Source organism: Prosopis cineraria, unplaced genomic scaffold (assembly GCF_029017545.1).
Source record: "Prosopis cineraria cultivar Desert tree isolate PC_DT_omini unplaced genomic scaffold, ASM2901754v1 PC3, whole genome shotgun sequence".
In the NCBI taxonomy this organism is placed as follows: Eukaryota; Viridiplantae; Streptophyta; class Magnoliopsida; order Fabales; family Fabaceae; genus Prosopis; species Prosopis cineraria.
Window position 1 is genome coordinate 45357418 of NW_026555334.1, and position 24843 is coordinate 45382260.

Consider the following 24843-nt stretch of genomic DNA (forward strand, 5'->3'; position numbering starts at 1 on the left):
AAATGATCCAGCTCAGAAAATTTCAACTTTTCAAGTAATAAAAACTCATATAATGCGTGAATACTGTTTAAAAATTCAAAACAAACCATGCAGGGAAATGTTCTACCGGACAATTTATAAAAAAAAAAAAAAGCAGACACATTTTGAATAATCAAATTGGATCGAATTAGTTGTGCACCCAGAACAGGGACTTAAACAATGATGAATGATTATCGCAAATTTACAATGCAATAAATATAGTCGGGGCTCATGTTATCAAAAAAGTAAAAAGAAAAGAAAGTCGGGGCTCATGGAATAACTAAAAACTAAGAAATGGACATCCACCGTCCATGCCGAGAGTCGTGGCTCGTGGGCTGTGACTTGTAATAATCATATTTCCGCAAAGAGGAAAAGCTCTGTTCCATCCGTATAGTGTACGATGGGGCGAATGAAAAATGCAAGCAAAAAGAGGAACATGGGACATTGGTAAAGCGAAGTGAGAGGGAAGCTCTCGGGACGTATTTACACTGTAAGCGTAAGCGTAGTTGCTTGAGGATCGACATCTTGCACTTACGCGGAGCGTGTATTAGAGATACACTATGTTCATGTCATACGTTGTTGTGACAGTAAATTATTATATTCTTCAACTATCAATCTCTCAGAGGTACACCTGTTATGCCACTTGTTTTGGTTGAGAACTAGTTTGCCAGCTGGCAGCTTCGCGGCGTGACATTTTGACGGAATCATCGTTAAGTAACAAATTAAAAGAGCGAAAGATGAATAATGGAATGAGAAAGCGAAGAATGGATGCATGGGTAGGTATGTAGGTAGGCACAAAGGACTTACACGCAAAGGATGTCAGCACACGTCTCGTGTGCCATTCTTAGGCGCACGTGCATGAGCTTTTTACTTTCTCTTCGTATTATACCTTGGTTGCCTTTTAAATCAGAAGCCTACGACAGGCGTTTTGCTTCTCCGTGCCATGTGGGTTGCAGCCTCGGGGGATATCTGTTTGCTAAGAAAAGAAAAGGGAACAGGAGAGAGAGAGAGAGAGAGAGAGAGAGAGAGAGAGAGAGAGGCCCCGGGGGGGGGGAATTAAGAAGAATCATGGCCCTCCCCGGCCAAGTGTGCCCACTTGTGTTCCGAATCTTAGCCTCTTTGGATGCATACATCTATGTATATATGGTAGCTTTAACAACTAAATTCTTTTCTGAAAACCCTTGTACCTTGCTTCTTCTGCAACCTTCTCTCTGGTTTAATTTTTATATATCCATTCATCATTGTATTTTTAATTAATGAACCGTGTCTCTAAAATTTAAATCAATATAATATGTGATTCGCGTTAGTTCTGTAATTCCATTCCAAAAGGGCAAAGAAAAGAAAAGAAAAAATGTAACTCGCGAATCATATGCATGTTATGACCGCGTGATGCTTAAAGGCTGCACGCAGAAGGTAGCAGGGAAAAAGAGATTAACAAAAATGAGGAGGCGGTAGAATATAAATATGACTTTGGGCGGAAATTCTGCTGGAACAATATAATTTAGAATGAATACTATATACCGCTCACATTTATTTTAACGGAGTTATCATAACAATACCAATACGAAACCTGAACTTCTCGAGCGTAGCCGGAACCCAATTCACACCTGACACCGGTTAAAGCTGTAAAATTCTACGTATGGAAGCGCCAACCGTGGCCCGTGGCCCCTTCCTCATTCATTAGGTGCCCCTGCCCCGTCATGACCATGCTGTCCGTATCAGTCCATTACCTACAATTGCCGGTTACCTCACTGTTTAATTTGCTCGGGAAGCCCTCGATTATTAACCATCCCCCTCCTCTCAGATTTCTCTTCCTTTGCAAGCCCGAAACCTCTCTCTCTCTCCCCTCCCACCCATCAACCAGATCAACCCTACCTTTCTCCCTCCCCACCACCTTCTCCACTTCGCCAAGTTTCACTTTTCCTGGTCGAGGCGGAAGGATTTAGGCTCTGTCATGAGTGAGTAATCTGCAGGTTTATGGAGAAGAAAGAGATGGGTGTCAAGACGGAGGAAGCGATTCGATCCTCTTCGAATGGGGGTTACAATTCAAACAGCTTCCCCCTCTCGAGTTTATTTGATTTTCATGAAGTGGAAAAGAGCCCTTTAGGGTTTATGGAGCTTCTGCGTGTGCAGGAGCAGGAGTGTGGTTCCTGGCTAGATTTGCCCCCGCAACTATTTCCTTCTGACCTCAAAAATCAATGTGCCTCTGCAAAAAGGTACTGCGAGCTCAGTCACCAGCCTGCCACTCCAAACTCTTCATCCATTTCATCTGCGTCCAGTGAGGCGGTGAATGATGAACACACTAAAACTGTAGATCAACGAGGAGATGGAAAACCAAAGACCAATAATCAGTGGGTTTTCTATTCATCTCACTTTTTTCCCTTTCGATTTAATAGAAGGGATCATGGGATAAAAGAAGATAATTTGGGGCGGTCTTGTGTAATGTAGTACGTGTTTTTCCCTTTAAATTATTTTTTGCTTCGATTGCTGGAACCATATATATACATGTTCCGAAGTAATTAGGAAATAAGTGTGGTGTGCTTTAATTTTTGTTCTACAACGTAAATTGGTGTTACCGACATTCTAAGACCTGATGGTTTCTTGGATCTGGCTGGGTACAGGTTGAGAGCCAAGAAGACAAATCAGAAGAAACAGAGGGAACCGAGATTCGCGTTCATGACGAAAAGCGAGGTCGATCATCTGGATGATGGGTACAGATGGAGAAAGTACGGTCAAAAGGCCGTGAAGAACAGCCCCTTTCCCAGGTGATGCTTCAATTGCTGTTGTATTCCTCTTATTCTAACCCATTTGCACCTAGCTTCGCTTATTCTTTTCTTCGTAGTTCAGAACGAATTTTAAAGATAGCTCTTAATATTTTGAACAGAAACTACTATCGTTGCACCAGTGTTTCATGTAATGTAAAGAAACGAGTGGAACGATCCTTCACTGATCCAAGCACTGTCGTCACCACCTACGAAGGTCAACACACACATCCAAGCCCCCTCATGCCTCGTTCGACTCTCGCAGGAGCTTCTGTACCAGCGGTTGTCTCCGCCGGATGTGATTCACCTGTAACATCAGGAAATTTATCGCAACAGTATCATGAGCAGCTCCAACATCATGACCATCGTTTCCTAGCTAATACATTGTCGTCTTCGGGTTTTCCTCGCATTTGTGGTTCAAAAAATAATATCGTCGCTTTTCCTCAAGACAGAATGCCTTGCAATCCAGGGACCAATGCTTTTTTAAGGGACCATGGGCTTCTCCAAGATATTATTCCTTCCCATATGTTGAAAGAAGAGTAGAGAGACCATCAATCCTTAATCAACTGCGTGATTGTGTAATCTCTTTGTAATGATTACGATAATTTATAGTAGACTTAGATGTGAGCTCCACTCCTGCCAGTTAATTATATGTGAAACCCACTTTAACGTTTTGCACACATAGCCCTCGTGTTTATCCTTTACCGTATGCTGTAACTCGGATTTTTAACCAACGCAGGGACTACATCTGCTTCTTCTTGCAAGTTTCAATATATTCTTTTTTTAAAAGAAGAAGAAGAAGAAGAAAGTTTTCGGAGGCGGGGTTTGGGCTGTGCGGGAATGACAACATAGAAACAAAATAGTAAATAAGCTCCTGCCCGCTTTGAATCTTCTGACTCCTCCCTTGTCTTGTATTCTTGTTTCTTTTTGTTGAAGGAATGTACGTTGATTTCACTGTGGTACAGCAGTAAAGATTGTTAGGTTTAGGTTTATTGGCACGAGAACAATCGATGCGGAAACTTTCTTCCTTTGTTTTGTCCCGGAATCCACACTAAACTAATCCTAGGAAATTGTTTTCAATTTGGAGGATCTGATGGTGAAAGTAATTTCCCAATATGGGCGCCATGTTATAAATAGGAAGGTCGATTCAACCTCTACCACTCTATTTCGAGCTTGTTGAGTAAATGCCACTCTTTAACCTACACGCTATGCCATTCGTTAATGAATTCGATTCATTGAAGAGAGGCCAGAAAAGAGCAGCTGTGAGGGAGGTCGGCTAAAAAAAAAAAATAGAAAGAATTTAAGAGAGAGAGAGAGAGAGAGAGAGAGAGAGAGAGAGAAAGAAAAACCACGGCAGCGAGCACCGGCAGAGTACGCGGTTGGGTTTCTACGACGGACGAATAGATCCTAATAACGACATCTTTTAGCTTTTATTTAAGAAGACGCCAGAACATCTCGCATCAAGTTCTTCCTCATGTCGCCTTGTATTGTGCAGGTGAGACTATCATCGTACAGGAATAATTGAAGTTGATAGGATGGGCACAGACCAACGCATTGTGAAGCTTGAGGTTCAACTGATGGGACCCTTCTATTCCATTTACACGCGGACGACATCTTAGCACTGTTAACGCATACATTGCTCCCGACTTAAAATCCACCAATTGTTCCGCATAAAGTTGGAATTACCTCCTTCCTTTCTCTCCTTCTACTTGGGATTTGTTCACCCTCTCCTGTGGTTTTCAAAATCTACCTCATTATGTTCTTTCAAAATCATATCCCCGTGATAGTGATTTAAAAGAATACTTCCACGAATCTTCGCTCATAAAACCCCTTGGCCCACGTAAAAAAAAAAAAAAACGCCAAAGATTATTTAGGTGACAAGACGAATGGAATATGAAACATTGTCCTGCATAAGAGATCCCACTTCACTAGTAGCCCCACTTGCCACCCATAAAATCGAGATCCCTTTTTAAAAACAAAAGAACAAAATGCACGTAATGACTATCATCAATTCGCGCGTTGGTGCGTACATGTATGGGCATCAAGAAGATACGGTATTATAACATGCTTCAAGCTTTCTGTACAGTTCCTTGTCTCTGAAAAAAATGTACTATAAAAAAAATCAGCCGACCGTTTGTTGTCCAAAGCTCCGCCCACAACAGAAGACCCGCAAAATATCAATCTCCAACACAATGCTAGGAACACAACAATCCCCACAATTATATAATATTAATAGCCACTGCAAAGTATGCATGCAGCCGCAGCGGTCCACCGTTTGAAGGTTCAAATCTTCAGATACTGGAAACACAACAATTGTGAGTTCAGATTTTAGATCCTCGTTAAGACAAAGAGATGTGACATGTACTTGCTTCCCGCCCAATTACAACATGTTAACTGATACAACCAACCATGATAATCAAATCAATATATATAGTGCACTCCATTTAACGAAAAAAAAAATGGTAAAGTGACGGTTTTTTTATTAAAAAGAATTATCAGTAACTGAGTGACTTCAAAAAAATCAGGTATTAACCGTGAAGTAAATAACTCAGAATATATTTAATCAAAATTTTCTAAGATGTAAAAATTTAGCATCTGTAATGATATACTAAGCTCTTGATCCCAAAAATGTGATCTACTAAGCCAAGGGACTATAGCAGTACGTGAAGTCAGAAGAACACACCTGCTTTTAATTCCACTAGCATATCCCAAGATAGGTAGATTGCTAAATCCTAAGAATTATCACGATGATATGAATACCCCATCTTTGACCCCCCCCCCCAAAAAAAAGAAGAAGAAGAAGAAGAAAGATTTGAATATCCCATCAGACGTGTAGAAAGACAGTAGGATTCCTGCCAACAAAGAGACCCCATAGATAAATATGTCCCCTATGTCATATATACAAGGGGACAGTAACGGCCACGCAGGCAGGAAAGGTTAGCTCTGCAGTTAATGGACGATGCATCTGAGAATTCACCTGCTGTATTGAAGCAACTTGTCAGGAAGATAATGCCAATTGTGAATTTGGACAGCCATGATCCTCCTGCTCTTGTATTTTGTTCTCATAGAAGGCATATTGCTCAGGCTTCTCCCACTGCAGAAACATTCAGAGCAGGAATGACAAACCTTGTTTGCTAAAATTAGAAGGAAAAAAAAAAATGCAGGAACGGGCTCAAAACTCAAAAGGAAGAAACATTACCCTACTTTCACAAGTCACACAATTATAGTAGTACTTATAACCATCAGGACAGATATGTTCACTCCAGTCACACTCTGGATAAACTTCTTCGTCAGGACTTTCTGGCATCTCTGGTGAGGGGCTGCGAGCAACAGTACAAGGACTGCCTCCAGTCCGCGAAGGCTACAAGGAAGAATATAAAACTAAGAACGCTAATTCAGGCTGGCCAAATAAAAATGCAGATAGCCTAAACTGTCCTCGCTTCTGATCAAATTAATCCAGTTAATGCAGGGTAAAAAGATTTAATACTTCAGGCCAACACCAAGTGATGGCATGTTCAGCAGTTTATTTAACCTACAGTAACTTCAATACGGGCAAACCCCACCAAATTAAGGTTGATTTTTACTGAGACATCATCAATGATTAAAAGCAAGAAATCCAGAATCACCTCAAGGTTTTATCGAGGTACTGGTGCCTGGAACATGTTCAGAAATGCTCTAAAGTTAAGAACTTTAAAAGGCCTAAATTTGTCTTTTTGACGATAATTTCCCAGACAAACAAGGCAAAAAGTTTGAAGAAATATAAGAATTTCAAGTTAACACAAAATGTATTCAAGAGTACAGTAAGACAAATACCATTGCAGTTATGTAAGCCTACCTCTTAAGTAACTAAATTTATTTTGCAACCAGAACAAAAACCTGAATGAAAAGCTTCTAAATAATGATTGATTAATGTATTACCTGTTAGCCACTAACCTGTGAACTTAGCTGCTGCTCTATACTTTGAGTTGATGATTCTGTTGGATGCGACTGCTTCAGTACCTCAGTAACAACTGGTTGAGAAGGTAACTTCTGAGCCTGCATGGACTGGGAGGGCATTGGAGCCAATTGTGGATGGGCTTGCTTGGAAGGAAACGGTTGTTGAACCATAGTATTAGCAGGTTCCCAGTTTTGAACATGAGGAGCAACTTGTGGGTGTGGAATTGCGGGATGATGTGGGGCCATAGGCAGATTACTCCCTCCAATGGAATCACCAAAGTTCGATGACGGCCTGTACTCATTAAGCAGAAACTTATTGAGCTTTCTTGCATATAGTTTCAAAAATTGTGTGTCTCTGTGTGTGTGTGTGTGTGAGAGAGAGAGAGAGAGAGAGAGAGAGAGAATATGAAACAAAACCAACCAGACTGCTGGTTCTTGAGTGCATGGACCAAATGCATTCCCAGGCATATGGTTGACCCTACAGAGAGTGAGACAGTAGCAATACGAACATAAATTCCTTGATTACAAATGTTCATTAACAAAATTACTGACGTACATTGAGTAACTGAAAGTATGCACCAGTAAGCCTTGATAAGGCTTATGTACACAAAGGTAATTTGCCAATCAATTACCAAAACAGAAGACGGTTCAGACAAAATATGAATTCAGTAACAAGTAATTGAAATTCATTCATTAGAAATGCCACAACAGAGTTGTATCTGAAACTAAAAGGGAAAAGAGGCAGAAACCTGGGTTCCCCAGTCTTAGGTTTCTTAGGTTCAGCAAAACGAACAATTAATGGATGATCACAACCCTGATTGATTAAGAAGATTTAATGAGCCTTCATGAGAGCCCATCAAGTAATATATATCAATTAAACGAAGAGGGAAAAAAGAAGAAGAGATTTACCCTCATTGTGAATGCATTGTTCAGCCCTTTGATTGCTGCCAAAGCCATATCTTTGTTTGAAAATTTGACGAAACAATATCCTTGAAATTCAAAAAAGATATACATGTGACAAGTTGTCAGGAAAAAATATATAACAAAACTATGAATAATAAATTGATGAAGTAGGAAATACTAATCAAAATCAAGATAACAACATGTTCCTATGCTAAAAGTATATAGCCTATATTGGATTATTATTCATGGTGAACGATCATCTCTTTCCCCTCAAAACATTTTGATCAGTTTTCATGGTGGGGCATGTTCCAAGCCAATGGCTTAGTTATACTTATTACTTCCAAGAGCTTGATTTTCAAAGAGAAAAGTTAGCTATATGTGAAATCCGAAAGAAGAAAAGGCAGTTGCCTATCTCACTCTAACATCAACTACTTCACACAGTACCCAGCCAACCATCCCTGGACACTTAGGGGCTTTAGCTGAGAAAATAAAAATGATAGAGGATCAAAGACACATATATAAAATGCCTTCAGATGCAACACCCCACTGTCTCATATAGTTTAATTGTTCAAGTCATCAGGAGTGCAAATTCTTTCAATTATATGGGGGAGAAATAACTAAATTCCATCTAATAATACTCTAGAACATTTTTCAAGGAAGAAAAGGAGGAAGCAACAGAGTGATCAAGCAACATAGCTCCATACGCTCTTAAATTCCACAAATATGTTTTTTTTTTGGGGGGAAAAAAAAGAAGATTGTGAACCAACCACGAGTTTGTGCAATGAAGATGTCCTCCACGTGTCCATAAGGAGAAAATACCTGCAGAAAATATGCATACAAAGAATTACAAAATGGAACCTAAGAGATCAGAGGCACCGTAGTATGTAAGTGGATTGCGAAGAACATTTCACAGTTTAATAAAAATAAACAGCTAGGAGATTGAAGAATAACATTAACAGTGCAAAAAATTTCGAACCAATTCTGAGTTGCAGAAGATTAGAAAAAAGCACACATTAGAAACAAACAATTTCAGCTAGATATTTCTGCATAACATTATGAACAGCTTCCACTTGGTGCCCAAAATTTTTGCTGTTAAACACTATCATTACTTATTTATTTGCTAGAAGGAGCCATATGAACTCATTAGATGCCAACCAACCAAGAGGGAGGATCTAATGCATTTCTAAAATCAGCACATTCTGAAGTTCAAGAAAAACACTTGGATACAGGCATTAACATGAAAAGGACATTAAAGTAGCTTAAAGCTTAGATGATGAAAAAAATATATGCAAAGATTTAGTGGATTGAATGTTAAGACATACTTCTTCAATTTCCCTTTTTGAAGCTTCTTTGTTGATGTAACCAACAAATACTTTGTCCACCACCTCTAAGAAATATCAAAGGACAAGAGTGAGCTAGGAAATACACAAACACACAAAGAGTACAAGTAAATAACAAGAATATCGAAAATAATATATTCAGAAACAGATAGATCATCAGTATGGCCATAAAAGGTTGTAGGCTATCCTGAGTGCAAGAAAAAGCTTGCCTTCTGGGGGATTTTTTTTATCCATAATTTGGGAGAACCCTCGAATCCCTGCCAAAAGAATAACAATGCAAAATTTAACACCAAGAGACCTTATTGCTCGCTGAAGAAGCTGCACTGTAATCCATGAGATGCTGATAACATTCATCAATCTCCTTTTCTTTGCTTTCAAAAAAATATATATGTGAGTGCGACAGTATTTCTGGTGTCTCTTGAGTGTTTCATCAATAAAACCTAAAATTTGAACATCTTGATACGTATCCTGAAATTTTCAAAATAAAGCTAATATTCTCCATGAATCAATACATATTAATTATTAGATTGAAGTTGCTACTTCCTAATAGTGTGATTGCAATTTGATGTCCTTTTCATTTTCCTCGGAAAAGCTATGCATCCTGCTTCATTTACAGAGAAGAAAGACATTCATCATTCACAAGATTTATCTGTAAAAATTCACTCATGCTTAAAATAACTATGATTAAAAAACAATCAGTATTTCTGCATTCACATCGTTCATTTCTCGCTTTCTAGCTTTACTCTGCAGTAGATTGTATTAGGCCATAGTGAAGGCCAGAATCACCATCAATCAGCAACCATGAGCAACAATGAACAAAGCAGCTTGACATTTCTTTGTAAAGGTTAGAGCAGGTTTAGCAAGCCAGAGAGAAGGCTGGTGAGTAAATGGAAAAAACTCAGCAGATCTAGCAGCAAGCTATTTCAAAGATATAGTCACTGTTCTAAGAATCTTCAAAACCTAAACTGAGAGCTTATAACTATCCCAGAAGGTACAGATGGTGTACAGTGTCATCATAAACATGGTATCCCATAAAAATAACCAAATGGAGCAAAGCTTGGGTTGGTTTGTCAGGAAATTGTTGCATATATTCAGCTTAAAGCATGTATTTGGTTCAGACGTATTGAAATGCTATTACAAGAATAAGGTCAAAAGGAAATTCTTAAAGTATTACCAAGACGCCCTTTTTCTCGGTCAGCAAATCTGACAACAATGGATGATGATTCCTATGAAAATTAAATATGTCAAACCCAAAAAAAAAAAAAAATCGTTTAAACTGATAGAATTGGTGGCAGCAATAAAGGGTTAATTTAATACATTCCGCAAAAAGTTGTACTCACCCCTGGAAAAGTATATCGATTGCTTAAAGCTTTGATAGCCCTCTCAGCTTCATCTAACGTTGCAAATTTCACAAAACAACTCCCTGCATAAGTTAAACAAAAATTTAACTAATGTGATTACTTACGGACACGCCATGCTACATACATTCAAGGAAGCACAAGGTTAAACTCATAATCCTGGAAACCCCTAAGGAAGTTAAAAGATATTGAACTTAACAATACTGATGCAGATACAGTAAATAATTGCAAAATAGCAAACTAGTACCTTGTCTTTCGCCTGTTTTCTTATCCTTCAAAAGAACAACTTCAACAATAGTTCCATGTTCTTCAAACACAAGGCGGATCTGATTTAAACAAGCCAAACACACACACACACACACAAAACAGTGAGATGTGATCAACAGTAATGACTATTGTAGAAATGACTCTATTATCAAAGAAAATAACAAAACCAACATGGTTATGCATTTTTCTTGAGGAAGCATGATTCAAATTTCTTTCTTTCTTTCTTTCTTTTTTTTTGGGGGGGGGGGTTCATCTTGCTACGGAAGGAAGAGGGGGAGAAGAATCTACCGAACCTTTGTACTGGACAAAGACATATAATAATTTGAGAACATTTCTCATTCTAGTTCATTTTTTGAGGATAGCAAATGGATTGTCCCTCTATTTTCCAGTGTTTGGTTGTATTAGTATATAAAGAATAAAATTGGTCAACGACAAACTGTTTTGCATTTGGCACGTGTGATTTTCATGATATGGAATCAATATTCAATATTGAAGCTAAATGATGATAATAAGGGCATACAACCAATATCTAGATTAGATTTTAGAGTAGGTTGCCATCAATCACCATTTCTACATTCTAAGAGCAAATGTCAGTCCCAGTCTATGCAAGATCAAGACCTAGAATGGAATTGTGATTACAAGGCTTCTTTCACAGCAAATATGGGAACTTTCAAGATAAAAATTAGGCATAGGAATAGTTCCCATGGACCACAAACAAAAATGGAACTAACATTTGCCAAAACTATTCTTGCATTCAACATTCCATATGCAACCTGCGTATGATTTCTGGAAGGAAAAAGACTTACATCAGATTCTGTTGATGTTCTTGGAACTGGAGCAACATAAAGTTTCACATTATAAGCACCATCAACTTGGTCTGAAAATTATTGGGGGGGAAAGAGTCTAGTGATGCAAACAAAATTACATAAAAATGTACAAACAACAATAACAACAAGCTTTATTCCACCAAGTGAGATCGGCTATATGGATTACACAACGCCATAGTATTATATCATTCACCAAACCTTTAGAAATGTTGTTAACAAAGAAGTCTTAGTTAATAACTTTCATAAGTGTTCTTCTTGGCCATCCTCTGTCCCTCTTAACAAGGCTCATAATTATTCGTTCTACTTTCCTCACTAATGTCTTTCACAATTTTTTTTGTACATGTCTAAACCATCTTAAATAATTTTTAACATTTTTCTCTTAACAGGTGATATGCCCACTTTTATAGAATGGATAAACTTAAAGGAAAGTTTTTTTGAACTGTTATAAGACTTTGACAAAAATGTATAATCCATTCTAAAAAACCAAATTCGTCTAGAGTAGCAAGATAAACACAAAAGTGATGTGTAACATAAAATTGTAGGCCAAATTCAAAATCCTTATCACCTGATTAGAATGCAACTACATAAAAAAGAACCTGAGTTTTTTCTTTTATTTCTTTGGTTGGGAGGGGGTGCTTCTAACCAAAGAGTGATAAAAAAGAAACCTATCAAACCCAAGGTCCAAAAGCTACAACAGTATGCTGACTATCCGTTGTCGTTGAGTACAGTTATCTCATCATCATGTTATACAAAAATGAGGAGGTCCTAATGTGCCTAGTGCCTAAAAATACAATGGAATTCAGTAGCGATAACGTCAAGAAGTCATTGTCATCTTCCCTCAAATTAGACTCCCTACCTGACTTAAGGTCGTAGCAGTGGAGTAAGAGGAAGTGAAAGAGATCGTAGATATCAGACCATGAAGAGGGGGGGGGCAGACGAGAGAGAGCTGGTGCCAAAATGCGTTCCAATTCAAAAGTACAAAAGCTATTATATGTGACGACAATATACACCATAATCGCCCTGAGTGATTCCGGGTTTCAATTATGTACTTGGCCGGGACTTTTACAAAAGTGAAAAGAAGAAGAAGAAGAATGTCATTCTAATGAAATGAGTGGCAAAGAAATGTGCTCGTACCTGGAGAAGTTCCTTGGTTAGAGAGATGCCAACCTCGTTTCCGCCCCGGACGAGGCATGGAATGGCTAAAACCATATCCAGAGTTGCCATTGGTGGAGGGAGGTCCTCCAGGACCGAACGAGTTGTTAGAGTCGCCATTGATGTGATTATAGTGGTTGTAAGGTAGATTATGGTTAGCAAAACCATTGGCAGGACAAGGGACCTGAGGGTAAGTGAAGTTACCGGAGAGGTGAGGATCATGACCGTTCGGCTGTTGAAAGTTGCAGGGGTTGAAAAATGGTTCATGGATATGAGGGTGTATCGGATGACTGGGATGGGGAGGGGGAGGGGGGAGGCCGTTGCCGGTGACTCTTTGATCCGGGAGGTTATTAAGATTCTCCAGCTTTGTAAACTGTGAAATAAGGAAACACTTGACCTTAGAGACGATATGGCCCCAGAAAGAGGAAACTAACGGGAGTTTGCCTTTGCGGTGCTAGATTCGCCTCAGCTAACAAGGGTTCACGATTCAGACTTGCTTCAGTGGAAACTTTCAGGGGAATCGTGACCTGGATTCTGGAAATTTATACCGCGCAGCTTGCCATTGATATTTTTAGGGGAAAAAAAACCAAGATATTTTTATACAGAAGCAATCTAAAATTTAAATTTTACAAAAGATATAACTTTAACTTTTTATATTTTATTCGTATTTTATTTTTATTTTTTATTTTTTTTAACCTTTATTTTATTTTTTTAATGTTTTATATTCTTTTTAAATTTTTATACTTTATTTATGTATTAACTTAAAATATTAAAAAATAAAAATATCAGAATTTAAAAAATAAAAAAATATAAAAATTTATAATAAAATATTAATAAAGTGTAAAGATTTAAAGTTATATTTTTTAAAAAATTTTATTCAAATTTAAATTTTAGGAACCAAGGTCAAAAGAATTTTACTCACTAAAGTTAAATTCAAATTTAAGGAGGGTCAAAATTTTGTTTGAATTTTATTAAAGGTATAGATTGGATTATGCTAAAAATAAATTTAAAATATTATGTGAAAGTTTTTGGGGAAAATGATAATGTAGTTCCTCTAATTTTTATAAATAATAATATAATATATTAAAAATATTATAATTTTATTAAAGTTTTTAAAAATTTTTCTGTTAATAAATTTTAAAGTAAAATGATCATTTTATTCTTATTAAAAATAATAATTCATGATTACAACTTTTACTTAAAAAATAATAATATTTTTTAACAAATTGCAACGATTAAATAAAAAAATCACAACTTATCAAATGTAATTTTTGTTATTAAAAAATAAGTCTTGATCATAATTTTTATTTAAAAAATAATAATTTTTATTATGTAAATTATAAGAGTTGAATAAAAAATCATAACTTATTAGATGTAATTTTTATTATTAAAAAATAAATTCTCAAAATAATAAATCTCAATTACAACTTTTATTTAAGAAAAAATAATTTTTATTCTAAGAATTACAAATATTAAATAAGAAATCACAACTTATTAATAATAGTTAAATAATTTTTTTTAATTTAAAATTTATTAATAGAAAATTCTCTAAGAACTTATGTAGAATTATAATATTTTGAGAGATCAAATTATTATTTATATAATTTAAAAATATTTTATTATCATTTTCTCAAATTTTTACCTCAATGTTTCAGATATTAAAAAAATAAAAATAAAGTCATGATGTGTCTGTCAAAATCTCATCATACCTGGCTTGATTTTGGTGAAAATAAACGCTAAACTACATAATATTACCTTAAATTTCGCATCACATACACATAACCTTCTTAACACTTAACCCTTTACATTGAACCCTCCTAACTCTTATATTTACACAAATAATTTTATATAATTAATTTTATACATCAATTATTTATACATAATTCAATGTTTAGAGAGATTATCTATATGTCAATCATAGTTTAAGACTTAAATACATACAAAAAATAAAATTTAAGGGGGCATAAATTTGAAAGCTAAAAAAAATTATTATTAAATTTTAAAAGTTAAATAAGTTATTTATACATAATTTAAAATTTAAGAAAATTTTGTATAATTTAACCAAAAATAAATGGCTTAATGGTGTGCCAGGCCAAAAACATTTCTTGGGTCTGTGAAAACATGTTTTTACTTTATAATAATCACAAATAAAGCATGAACAATTTAACAATAAACCACATTTTTTCCAGCTAAATATAGAAAACAGAACACTTAACAAATTGCCACACTTAGACGATAATGAAAATTATAAAAAAAAAAAAAAGAAATCCATGATACAAATTTTTGACAAGATTATCAAAGTTACTTATGACTTGATCAAACGATCTGAATAAATAACGACACACAGTTACACGCACATTACTTTTTCAATGTGAGGCTTAGCATCTCAATATAATAAAGTTCGAACTAAGTTAAAAACAGATTGTTTGGTAAAAAAAAAAAAAGTTAAAAACAGATTGATGAAAAAAGCTAAATACGTCACTCACGAATTGTAAATGAATCATTCAGTCATTACTGCACACTGATTCTCTGTTATTCATAAAGTTGTAATTCTAAATATTAATATATTAGAACTTAAATATAATATGTAACTCTATTAGTATTTTTGCAAAATGTGAAATTAGACATAATAAATGCTTAAGTTGGCAGCAAGTCGGCAGCAGAATTGCGCATACAGTTTAATCGAGTGACTGAATAAATGTTTATAAAAATTAAAAAATACTCATCCCGTCTCAAATTATAAAATATTTTTAAATAAAATATCATATATCAATAAAACTCATTAAATATATTTTATAACATTACTTTTTAAAGACAAAAATATAAATTTTTAAAAATATCTTTCATTTAATACTCTGTTAGATAAAAAAATATTAAAAAAAGAGAATATATAAGAATAATAATATTAGAAAAATATTATTAATAAAATTTTATTTTTATCAAAGTGTTTTATATTTTGGGATGCTGAATCTTTTTTAAAAATGTCTTATAATTTAAGATGGAGAGAGTATTTTGTAACCAAATGTAATGGGCTGGCAAAAAACTTCAGGCCCAAAACCAAGTTTCTGGGCTGGCAAAAGTTTTGCCTTTCGTTCCCACCACTGTGAGCCCGTGAGTGTCCTATCTGCATCGAACCTGAATCTTTTAAAATTAATATTTATAAATTTCTGCTAAGTTTCATTTTTGGGTATCTTTTTAATTTTATTATTCTTGATAAAATAAAAAGTCTTCTCCATCTTCCTTCAAAATTAAAAATACAAACTTCATAAAATTTACGAACTCCATGTTCGCGTGTGCATCTCTCCCCAAATGCCATATTTCTATGATTTCAACGTCATGTCGTTTTTCGTTTTTATGATTAGCAGGTGAAGCCCAAATCAAGATCTGAGTCAATTAGCCTGCCTTCACCACGGCCATATTCAGTGAAAGGATTGGCTCTTGTCGCTTTGCCGAGCCACCATCTTAGCATCTCAGGTGATAATTTGTTGTATTAAGGGAAAACATCTTTGCTGGCATCCATAATCAAGTGCTTAACATACTCTTGATTTCATGAAGCTTGTGGAAATAGGGGAGCTAGGGATCATCCAAGCCACTCAAAATTTCCAAGTCGAGCACTACAACACATTGGCTAGTCATAATACTTTTTTTAAAAAAAATTGGTATAAAAAATGGGTTCTAATAGAGATGGTGGTAAGAAATCTAAAAGATTGAATTGGATATTCAAACTCATCATCAATTCGATTACATTGGCTCAGCATGGAGATTAGAAGGGAGGCTGCAAACTTGTGGAAATATGCAAGATAAGTAAATTTTAGACAAAACTAAGAACCATTTTTTTAAGAGTACTAAGGGTACGTTTAGGTGGCTCACGTTTCACATCCCAAATATGATTTTTAACTTTTGGAATAAGAAATGTTGTTTGAGGCACATTTTTCAAATGAAATGTGCTTTTCAAAAGGACTTTTAAATGGGTCTCAAATTGAAAAAATAGAAAGCAACTTTTGATAGCTTTTGAAACACAAATCAGGCATGTAATTGGTACCTAACATTATAAAAGATCATGATACCCTCATATTTTTCCTTCTTCATGTGCAATCGATGCTGGCGTCTCTCATTCTGCTGCTTCTCACTCATTCATCCATTAATCGTCCGCCGCTCGTTCGTCAATTGTTTGTCGCTCATCCATCACTCCTCCTTCTCTCCTCCTTCTCTCCTCTGCCATCCAGTAATAGATCCTGAGCTCTTTATCTCTTCCCTTCCTCAAGCTCCATCAAATGCTCGATCTAATAGTCCAAATTCATGTGAGACGGCATTGTTCTATGCAACTCCTATACCTTTCCCTCCCAAAAATTCTCAGATCCACAGCTAGAAGATACACAAATCGATGAAGATGCAAAACTGAAACATTGAAATCTATCGATTCTATGAGTACGATATCAGTGGCTGCTCAATCGAGTCAGAAACTTGACAACGGCAACCAGTGACAAGTTAAGGGAGGAGTTTCGGGCTGAGAAGTGGAGAATGAGATGAACTGGTTTAAATATCGATGTGGTTTAAATCTCTCTCAGTCATTCCGGGCTCAACTTCTTCTCTGTTTTTGTGCTTCTTTGAGAGAAGGGGGAAAAGGAAACAGACATTAAAAAATAAAAAATAATTTGTTTTTAACTTTATTTGTGCGTTTTGGAATTTTGAATAGTGAATAATGCGAGGGCCAAGGAAAATTGCCACGATGATGAGGAGCTAGACTTGAGCCAGCCAGCTTGAAATGATGAGAAAATAAAACTCAAATGTAATTAAAATTACAGGACAATGAATTTTGTTATCTTATAGTTTTAATGTTATTATTCTTATAAGTATCGTGAGTTTGCATAAAAAACAAAGAAACCTCGTCTCCCATGTATTTATATCTCTTTAATCAATAAGAGTATAATTAAAAATTAAGATATTTTTTAATAAAATAAAACAACATAATAACTTTCATTAATTTACATGAAAAACATCTTAAACGCCCTATACAGAAGGGTAAAAGGAGAAGGCTCCAGCATGGCCATAGATATATCAGGTCTAACTGTTTGCATTGTTATATCATATGCGCATGAATAATAGAAATATATGTGTGTGTATCAACATAAATATATAATTAGAGATCAGATTGTATATTATAAATTGAACCATTAATTATGTAACTATTCAATATTAATGAATGTTTAACTATTTATTACATAATTTTTTCCAAAATTAAATTTTATATTTTTTCTTATTACTTAACATTTTAAATTTTATGTTATTCTATATTTGTTTCGCATTTTTTAAACATTGCTAATATATTGTATCTGTATAATAAAAATTATAAATTATCATAAATCAATATCCTTTTTGGTCATTACATATTAAAAAATACATTTTAAAAGCACAAATTTTTATTAATCCAAACAACTTTTAGTTTGTCAAAATGACTTTTGAAAAAATATATCCAAACACAAATTTCATTACAATAACTAACTTTCACCAAACTAACTTTTGCCAAATTGATTTTTGATAAACTGAAAACCAAACACACATTAAATAACCTGTGTTATCAAGTGGTACAAAAAAATCATCAATTATGAAAAACAGGTTATCCAACACTTTTCATCAATTTTGATAAAATGGCCATTTGTTTTTCATAAATGGGACCCATACTTCACACCTCTCTCTCTATCTCTCTCTCTCTCTCTGGCCCCCTTCTATTTCTTAGCCTGCCGTTAGCTTTTTGGCAACAACAGAACCTTCCGCACAGCCTGACGACTTGGTACCTCCTTTACCAGCTCTCCACCACCACACATCCCCCCGTCACAGCAAAGGAAAACCACAAGCTCCTCATCCTCATCAAGACAAGTGTATTTGGACAATGAAAGTCATGACAAGCTCATCTCCCTCAGGAAAGCTCAAATCCGTGAGAAATCATTTTTATCCCCTTGATTTTCTTTTTGGTTATGTATCCTAATTTAAAGGCTTTGCTCTTTTTCAATTCTTTCAACCTTACCCCTTCCTTTTGCTATTCTTGTTTGATAATGGACGCTGCTACCCCCACTGGTAAAAACCTCCTGGTCTTTCTCTCTCTCTCTCTCTAGTCTCTTCAAATTGTTGAGGCATCTTTTCTTACACTCTACCTTCCATTTCCTAATTATGGACAAGAATCAGGAAATGGAAATGGTAAAGAAAATTAGGCTTTTAAGGAAAAGACTCATTAAGAAGCACATATTTAGGGAAAAAAGGAAGATGGCCACCTTCTGAAATGAAAAAGTTGAAGAATGTTTGATCTTGACAACCTTCCTTGGCTCACACATTTGATTTTGAGAAGTTTACCTACTTCGACAGCTCTTACTTCCCTATACCTTTTCATCTCCAACAATCTGCTTCCATGGTGTTATCTCACTATGTTACACCATATGTGGTGACATCACTGGCTTGATGTGGAGGGAATGACCAAGAACGTAGCAAGGAAGGGGAGGGATAATGCACACATGGCTTACCAGTTCTATTTTACCAGGCAAATATTTTGTCAACAATTGGCGTTTGATTAAAGTTAATGAAAGGTGTTAGATGGTCCATTTTTTATAGTTGATGATTTTTTTACACTATCGTATAGGCTGCCCAATGTTTTTAGAGAGATAGTTGGTAGTTAAATTTTTACATTTAATTATAAAATTTTAAAATATTAGCTTTGTGATAACCATGTCGCAAAGCAACTTTCATCCTTTGAAGTGCATATACTCAAACTCCGAGCTTTATATCATTGCTTTATAATGGATATCATGTTAATGATTGCTTGAGAGCAAAAGTAACTTTCCTATGGGTCAATAAGTAATTTCGGTAGGATATTATAGTCTTACAGCTAAGGTACGTAAAATTAAACCGGTCATTGAACTAGTTATGGCACTAGGTCACAGGTTAGTGGTTTAATCAGGGTTAAACTGGGAGTTGAATCGGTGGCAAACTGGTCATGATTAAAATAATACAATTTAAACAAAAAGACATTAATTATAAAAACATTCAACCAAATCCAACTATTCAAAAGTTTAACAATAATAAAAAAATAACACTTTAAATATCTATCCTTACAATTACAACCCTTCAATCTCAAAAGTCTAGAGAAAAGATGGAGACAAAGTTGGAGAAGAGACGGAGAGTCAGAGATTAAGCTAGAGAAGAGATGGAGACAGTAGAGACGAAGATAGAGCTGGAGAAAAGACGGAGAGTCAAAGACTAGGCTGGAGAAGAGATGGAGATAGAGCTGGAGCCTAGAGAAGAGACGGAAACTGAGCTAGAGAAGAGATGCCGATTAGGTTAGGGTGAGAGAGGAGAGACACAGACGAAAGGCTGAACTAAATGCTGTTTGAAAATCTGGATTGGACTTAGAGTGCTCTGCCTCTAATTTTTCATTTTTTGACTTTAGTTTCACTTTTTTTGTTATCTTATTTCCAAACTCAACGATCTGAAAAATAAAAATGAAAAAAAATTTCCCCAAAATGACATCATTTTGGAGGTTTTGTCTGAAAAAATAATAACCTAGTTAACCCAGTTAACCCACCGGGTTACACTGGTTCATTCCCTCACCGATTTAGGAGTAAACCCAGATCGAACAAAGAACTGAGTCACCAGTTTTCGGGTTGACCCGGCCAGTCCGGCACAAATTTCAATACCATGCTTACAGCAATTAGCAACTTTCTGCAGCCCAGTAAGTCCAATCCTTTGATTTCTGACTTTAAAAAATGATGAAAGGTTTCTGGTTACTGTTTAACCAGAGTTTCTTTGGCATTTTCTATTCATTAAGCCTATACTGATGCTAACATTGTGAGGCATGATCAATAAATTTCCAACCTTACTTTCAGCTTTAGTTATTTACTATAGCTGAATGTTAATATATTGACTTTGCAACCAAATGAAAAATTAATTACAAAGGTGAATTCTATTCCTCATATTAAGGAATGGTTGAATCGACCTAAATGTTGGCCTTGCTTGTTTAATGCATTACAATTATTTAAATATTTCTAATTGTGTGTCATATTGATAAAGGGATATAAAGATATGTGAAGAAGAACTATATGAACAAAGTTGCCTCGCTGATGAGGAACATTTGTGAAACACTAGGAAGAATTTCTTTTGCTCAGTGCCTATAGGCATGAACAGCAGTTATTCCATCAATTGTTCACTATCGGTTTAAGGGATTATAACTTCTTTGAACGTGATGGTCCACTACAAATCCTCACAATGATGAGACCAACTTGCCCATGAAATTGAGAGACAAGTTGTTAGATACTAAGGATTATAATCATCATTGTCGCATGAAAATTTTTTAACAATGATTATTTAAAATTTTTTATATCAACTATTGGAGAAAAGTAAAAGAAAGAAAGATGAAAAGTTGACTTTTTATGTTAATTATTAAATCAATCTAAAAAATAGTTTTCACATTGATTATTTATATAACCAACGTGAAAAGTATTTAACAAACAAATAAAATTTTTAAAAATGAACTTTTTATAATAGTTACAGATGCAATTTGGATTTTCTCTATACTCTCTCTCGAAATATCTCTCCATACCCAATCTTAACCATTCATTTAATTATTTTAGTGGTTTAATGGTTTGAGATTGTTAATTATAACATTAAAAAAAGATTTTTTATATAACTATTGTTAAAAATTTATTTTTTAAATTTTTTTTTCCTATACATTCGGAACTTAAAAACTATAAATTATATAGATTATACAATAAGTATAAATAATCAATCAGCATAATCATAATGATTATACAACAAGTTACAATTAAACTAAATGTATATTTATAAAATAAACTAATATAATATTTTCTCAAAATAACCAATATGTTAATCCCCACACGCACGCACAAACATTTTTCAAAATAATAAAAAATATAAAAATATATAATTAATCAAAGATTAATAACAATGTTAACTACAATCCAACAATCTAAACACTTAAATATTAAAATATTCAATTAAATCAACTATTATGAAGTATAAATTTGAGAATTAAAATAAAGATTTGAAGCCACAAATTCATTTATTAAAATAACCAACTAGACAAATATTCAATTAGATCAACCAATCGCAATATCAATAGGCAATAAAAATTAAAAAAATAAATAAAAATAAAGACTTATAGTAGAAGAGGTAGCAAAATCTCTTTAATGGAAGAGGAAGATGAAAGACGAGTAACACCCAAACTCAAATTGAAATAGCAAGGAGGAGATCACAAGCGAAAGACCCACAACCAAGAGAATAAAAAAAGAAATGAAAAAGTACTTCAAATAAAAGGAAAATATAAAGATGGAGGAGAAATGTTCAGTCTTTTAGTTTTGTCAAGAATGAAAAAGAAATAAACTATGCGTACCTATGGAATTCAAGCGGTAACAGTGATTGTAAACATTGTATTTTATCTTTATTTTCATATGTAAATTAAAAAAATAAGAAATATAAGAAAATAAATAAAACGGGATTTTACAATAAAAAATAAAATAATATCTTCATAACTTCAAAGGAATTTTTTCCTTTTTGATTGACTCCCAAATCCCCTCAATTTTTGTTTCTATTTAATTAAATGCCTTTAATGTGAATTGAAAACATGAAATAATGGAGAGAGAAAAAGTTAAATGAGAATTTGATTTGATATGAATGATTCTATCATTAAGAGAAAAAATCTTAATTGGTGCCTATAAAAAAGAGAGAAGGAGGCCACAAGAGAAGAGAGAATTTTTTAGAGAAGACAGATCACGATGGGAGCTGTGAGAAGTAAGTGCATTCTTATTCTCGCTAGTTGCAATAACAATTCATAGTTCTTGTTTGAAACTTCGTATTCTCGTACCATTCAAGTTGCTAGCGCAATGAGTCGCATGTTGAATTCTTATGCCTTCTATACATGTTCTCTCAATTTGATCTGCTCCTTAACCTCAAAATGATTCTTCCTTATCTGCATCCCATCCATTCACTTGTTTATATATATTCTTTGTTTAAGTGCATATGCGTGATTGGTCTTGCTGTACTGTGCGTTTGTCCAAGAGGCGTGATGACATTCGCTTATTATGAGCTTATGACCATGCCTTGTCCGCATCCTCATCCACTCATGTATTCTGGTTTTTGTTTCTTTTTGGTTTATTAATATTATTTGGTGTGTTTGCCATAAAGGGTGTGTGATAATTAGTTCCTCTCACAGTGATTATCTTGCGCGCGCGCGCACATTAAAAAAAAAAAACACTTCATACTGACCTTGCGATTTCGGGAGTTGACACTTCTTTGTTTTTTTTTTTTCCTTTTACTTTGTGAAGATTGTGAGAATATCATTTTTACAACTTTATTAGATGGCCAAATAAGTTTGTTGGTAACTCCTTGAAATTAATCCCTTTCTTGACTTGTGAATCATTCATTTTTTCTCTTAAAAATAAAGAATGCTTTGTTGATAAAATATTAAAAAAAAGCAAGACAATGTCCATGAGTGATACTAAATTACTGTGGATATTTGATGCATTGATGATGTGAGTGATATTAAATCACTGTAATTGTCAAACAAAGAAAAGCCCTTTTGAGTATTATTGTAAAATAATAAAATGTTTAATATAGTTTAAGTTATGTCATGAGTAATATAAAATCACCTTAGATCTTTAAAAATATCAAAAAAAGATAGCATAAATGACACTAAGTCACCACAAGTATTAAATTTTATTTTAAAATTTCCTTATTAAATTATTTTCTAGAAAACTACTATTTTTGAAAATTCCTTTTGTTCCTTTAGGGTTTACTATGAGTGATACTAAATCACCATATACACTTGTGTCAATTATCAGATTGTGGGTAATACTAAATCACCGCAGGTTTCAATACTAGTTATTTTTCATTTATCTAAAGGTACTTCTTTAGAACAAATTGTTATAAATATAATGATATAACACAAAAATATCAATCTCTTCATAAATGAAATTAATTAAAAGAATTTAAAAAAACTTAAATAATAATATCTTGAACTATGTAGGCTTTCATCCACATCAAAGCATACGTAGGACCTAAACTCTGATCCTAGGCTAAGTCTTTTCATGTAAATAAATAATTTATTTTCATTAATTTCTTTTTTATCTTTATTTTTGTATGTAATTAAAGGGTAATCAAAATACTATTAAAAGGACAATTAGTTTTACACAATCAACTTAGAATAAACATTCTTATGAACGAATGTCACGGGGTTTCTAAAACTTTCCCCACATACAATAAATTCTTGAACCCTTTTCGCAAACCATCTTTTTTCATAATATAGTTTTCCAAGGTTTCTTAAAAACTTTGGTGGCGATTCCCATTTTTTCTACATTTATCAACCTTCTCTCACTGGGAAACTTACAATTTGGGCATGACAGTGATAGCAAAAGGTAGCAAGGCAGCTATGGAACAATGACCAACAAGACTTCATATAGCAAAGGGAGGGGACAGGTGGAAGTTTTGAGTGAAAATATGAAGAAAAAGAGACGAGAGATGAGTTGCATGATGGATCTAAAAAAGCTAAGGAAAAAGATTTGAAGAGTCACGTCTGCGATTTTTCAAATTTTAGGTTGGGATATCACATCAGTTTTTTTTTTGTCAAAACTAACATGGTATCTATATTTTACATTGGTTATTTTGAAACCAACATTAAGAAAAAGCAAAAAAAAATTTCTGGTTGAAAAAAGTTTTCCTTGGCAGTTTTTTTTTTTTTATAACTGACATGGAAAAAGTTTTTTTATATCGGTTATTAGTAACGTTAAAAATTATTTTTCTAGTAGTGCATCCTACAAGGCTCCCCGAATCATGATAACTTCGTGGAATTTCAGAGGCATGACAGCATCTCTAAAGCTTACAACAAATATCAACATCCTACACATCAATCCAGGGGGAGTTATTTTTTGATCCGATCTTTGAAGGCAAATGAATTTAAATCTTTAGGTTAGAATTTAAATCCTACACAAATATTAAGTCGTTAGTTGTTGCTTTTGACTTGCTATTCTATCGTGATTCAACTTTAGTTGCAGTAACTTTCAATTATCACGACGCATTTCTTTCTCCTAAAATAGAGGCATTCGGGACCTTTTGATTATTTGGTTACCAGTAGCACGCTGATATTGGATACAGGCCTGGACAATGCTCTTAGAGTAGGTATGCGAACGTGATTGTGCAGTCGTTGGTTTGTATAGAATGCTACTTCCTGACTATGACTATAAAAATTCAAATTATTTAATTACTAGCTAGTTGATTAAGT

At 34.3% G+C, this 24843-nt stretch overlaps 2 protein-coding genes across 3 annotated transcripts; one reads left to right on the plus strand and one right to left on the minus strand.

Annotated features, from left to right (window-relative positions):
• Nucleotides 1-1823: 1823 nt before the first annotated feature.
• Nucleotides 1824-3413, plus strand: LOC129306881 (WRKY transcription factor 23-like). Its single transcript, XM_054947659.1, has 3 exons — nt 1824-2369; nt 2640-2783; nt 2903-3413. The coding sequence occupies exons 1-3, from the start codon at nt 1996-1998 to the stop codon at nt 3321-3323; spliced, it is 939 nt and encodes a 312-aa protein (XP_054803634.1). The 5' UTR covers nt 1824-1995; the 3' UTR covers nt 3324-3413.
• Nucleotides 3414-4746: 1333 nt separating this feature from the next.
• On the minus strand, nt 4747-13087 carry LOC129306716 (flowering time control protein FCA). 2 transcript variants are annotated; one of them, XM_054947435.1, is made up of 15 exons: nt 12546-13083; nt 11391-11461; nt 10565-10643; nt 10300-10382; nt 10134-10185; nt 9169-9216; nt 8942-9006; nt 8387-8438; nt 7626-7705; nt 7466-7530; nt 7138-7194; nt 6714-7008; nt 5980-6141; nt 5758-5874; nt 4747-5078 (listed from the first exon to the last, which is right to left on the minus strand). In XM_054947435.1, the coding sequence occupies exons 1-14, from the start codon at nt 12601-12603 to the stop codon at nt 5779-5781; spliced, it is 1263 nt and encodes a 420-aa protein (XP_054803410.1). In that variant the 5' UTR covers nt 12604-13083; the 3' UTR covers nt 4747-5078; nt 5758-5778. The 2 variants fall into 2 exon arrangements, with proteins under 2 accessions (XP_054803410.1, XP_054803411.1); XM_054947436.1 differs by lacking the exons at nt 4747-5078; nt 5758-5874 and having other exon boundaries at nt 6003-6141; nt 6699-7008; nt 12546-13087.
• Between the last annotated feature and the right edge of the window lie 11756 nt (nt 13088-24843).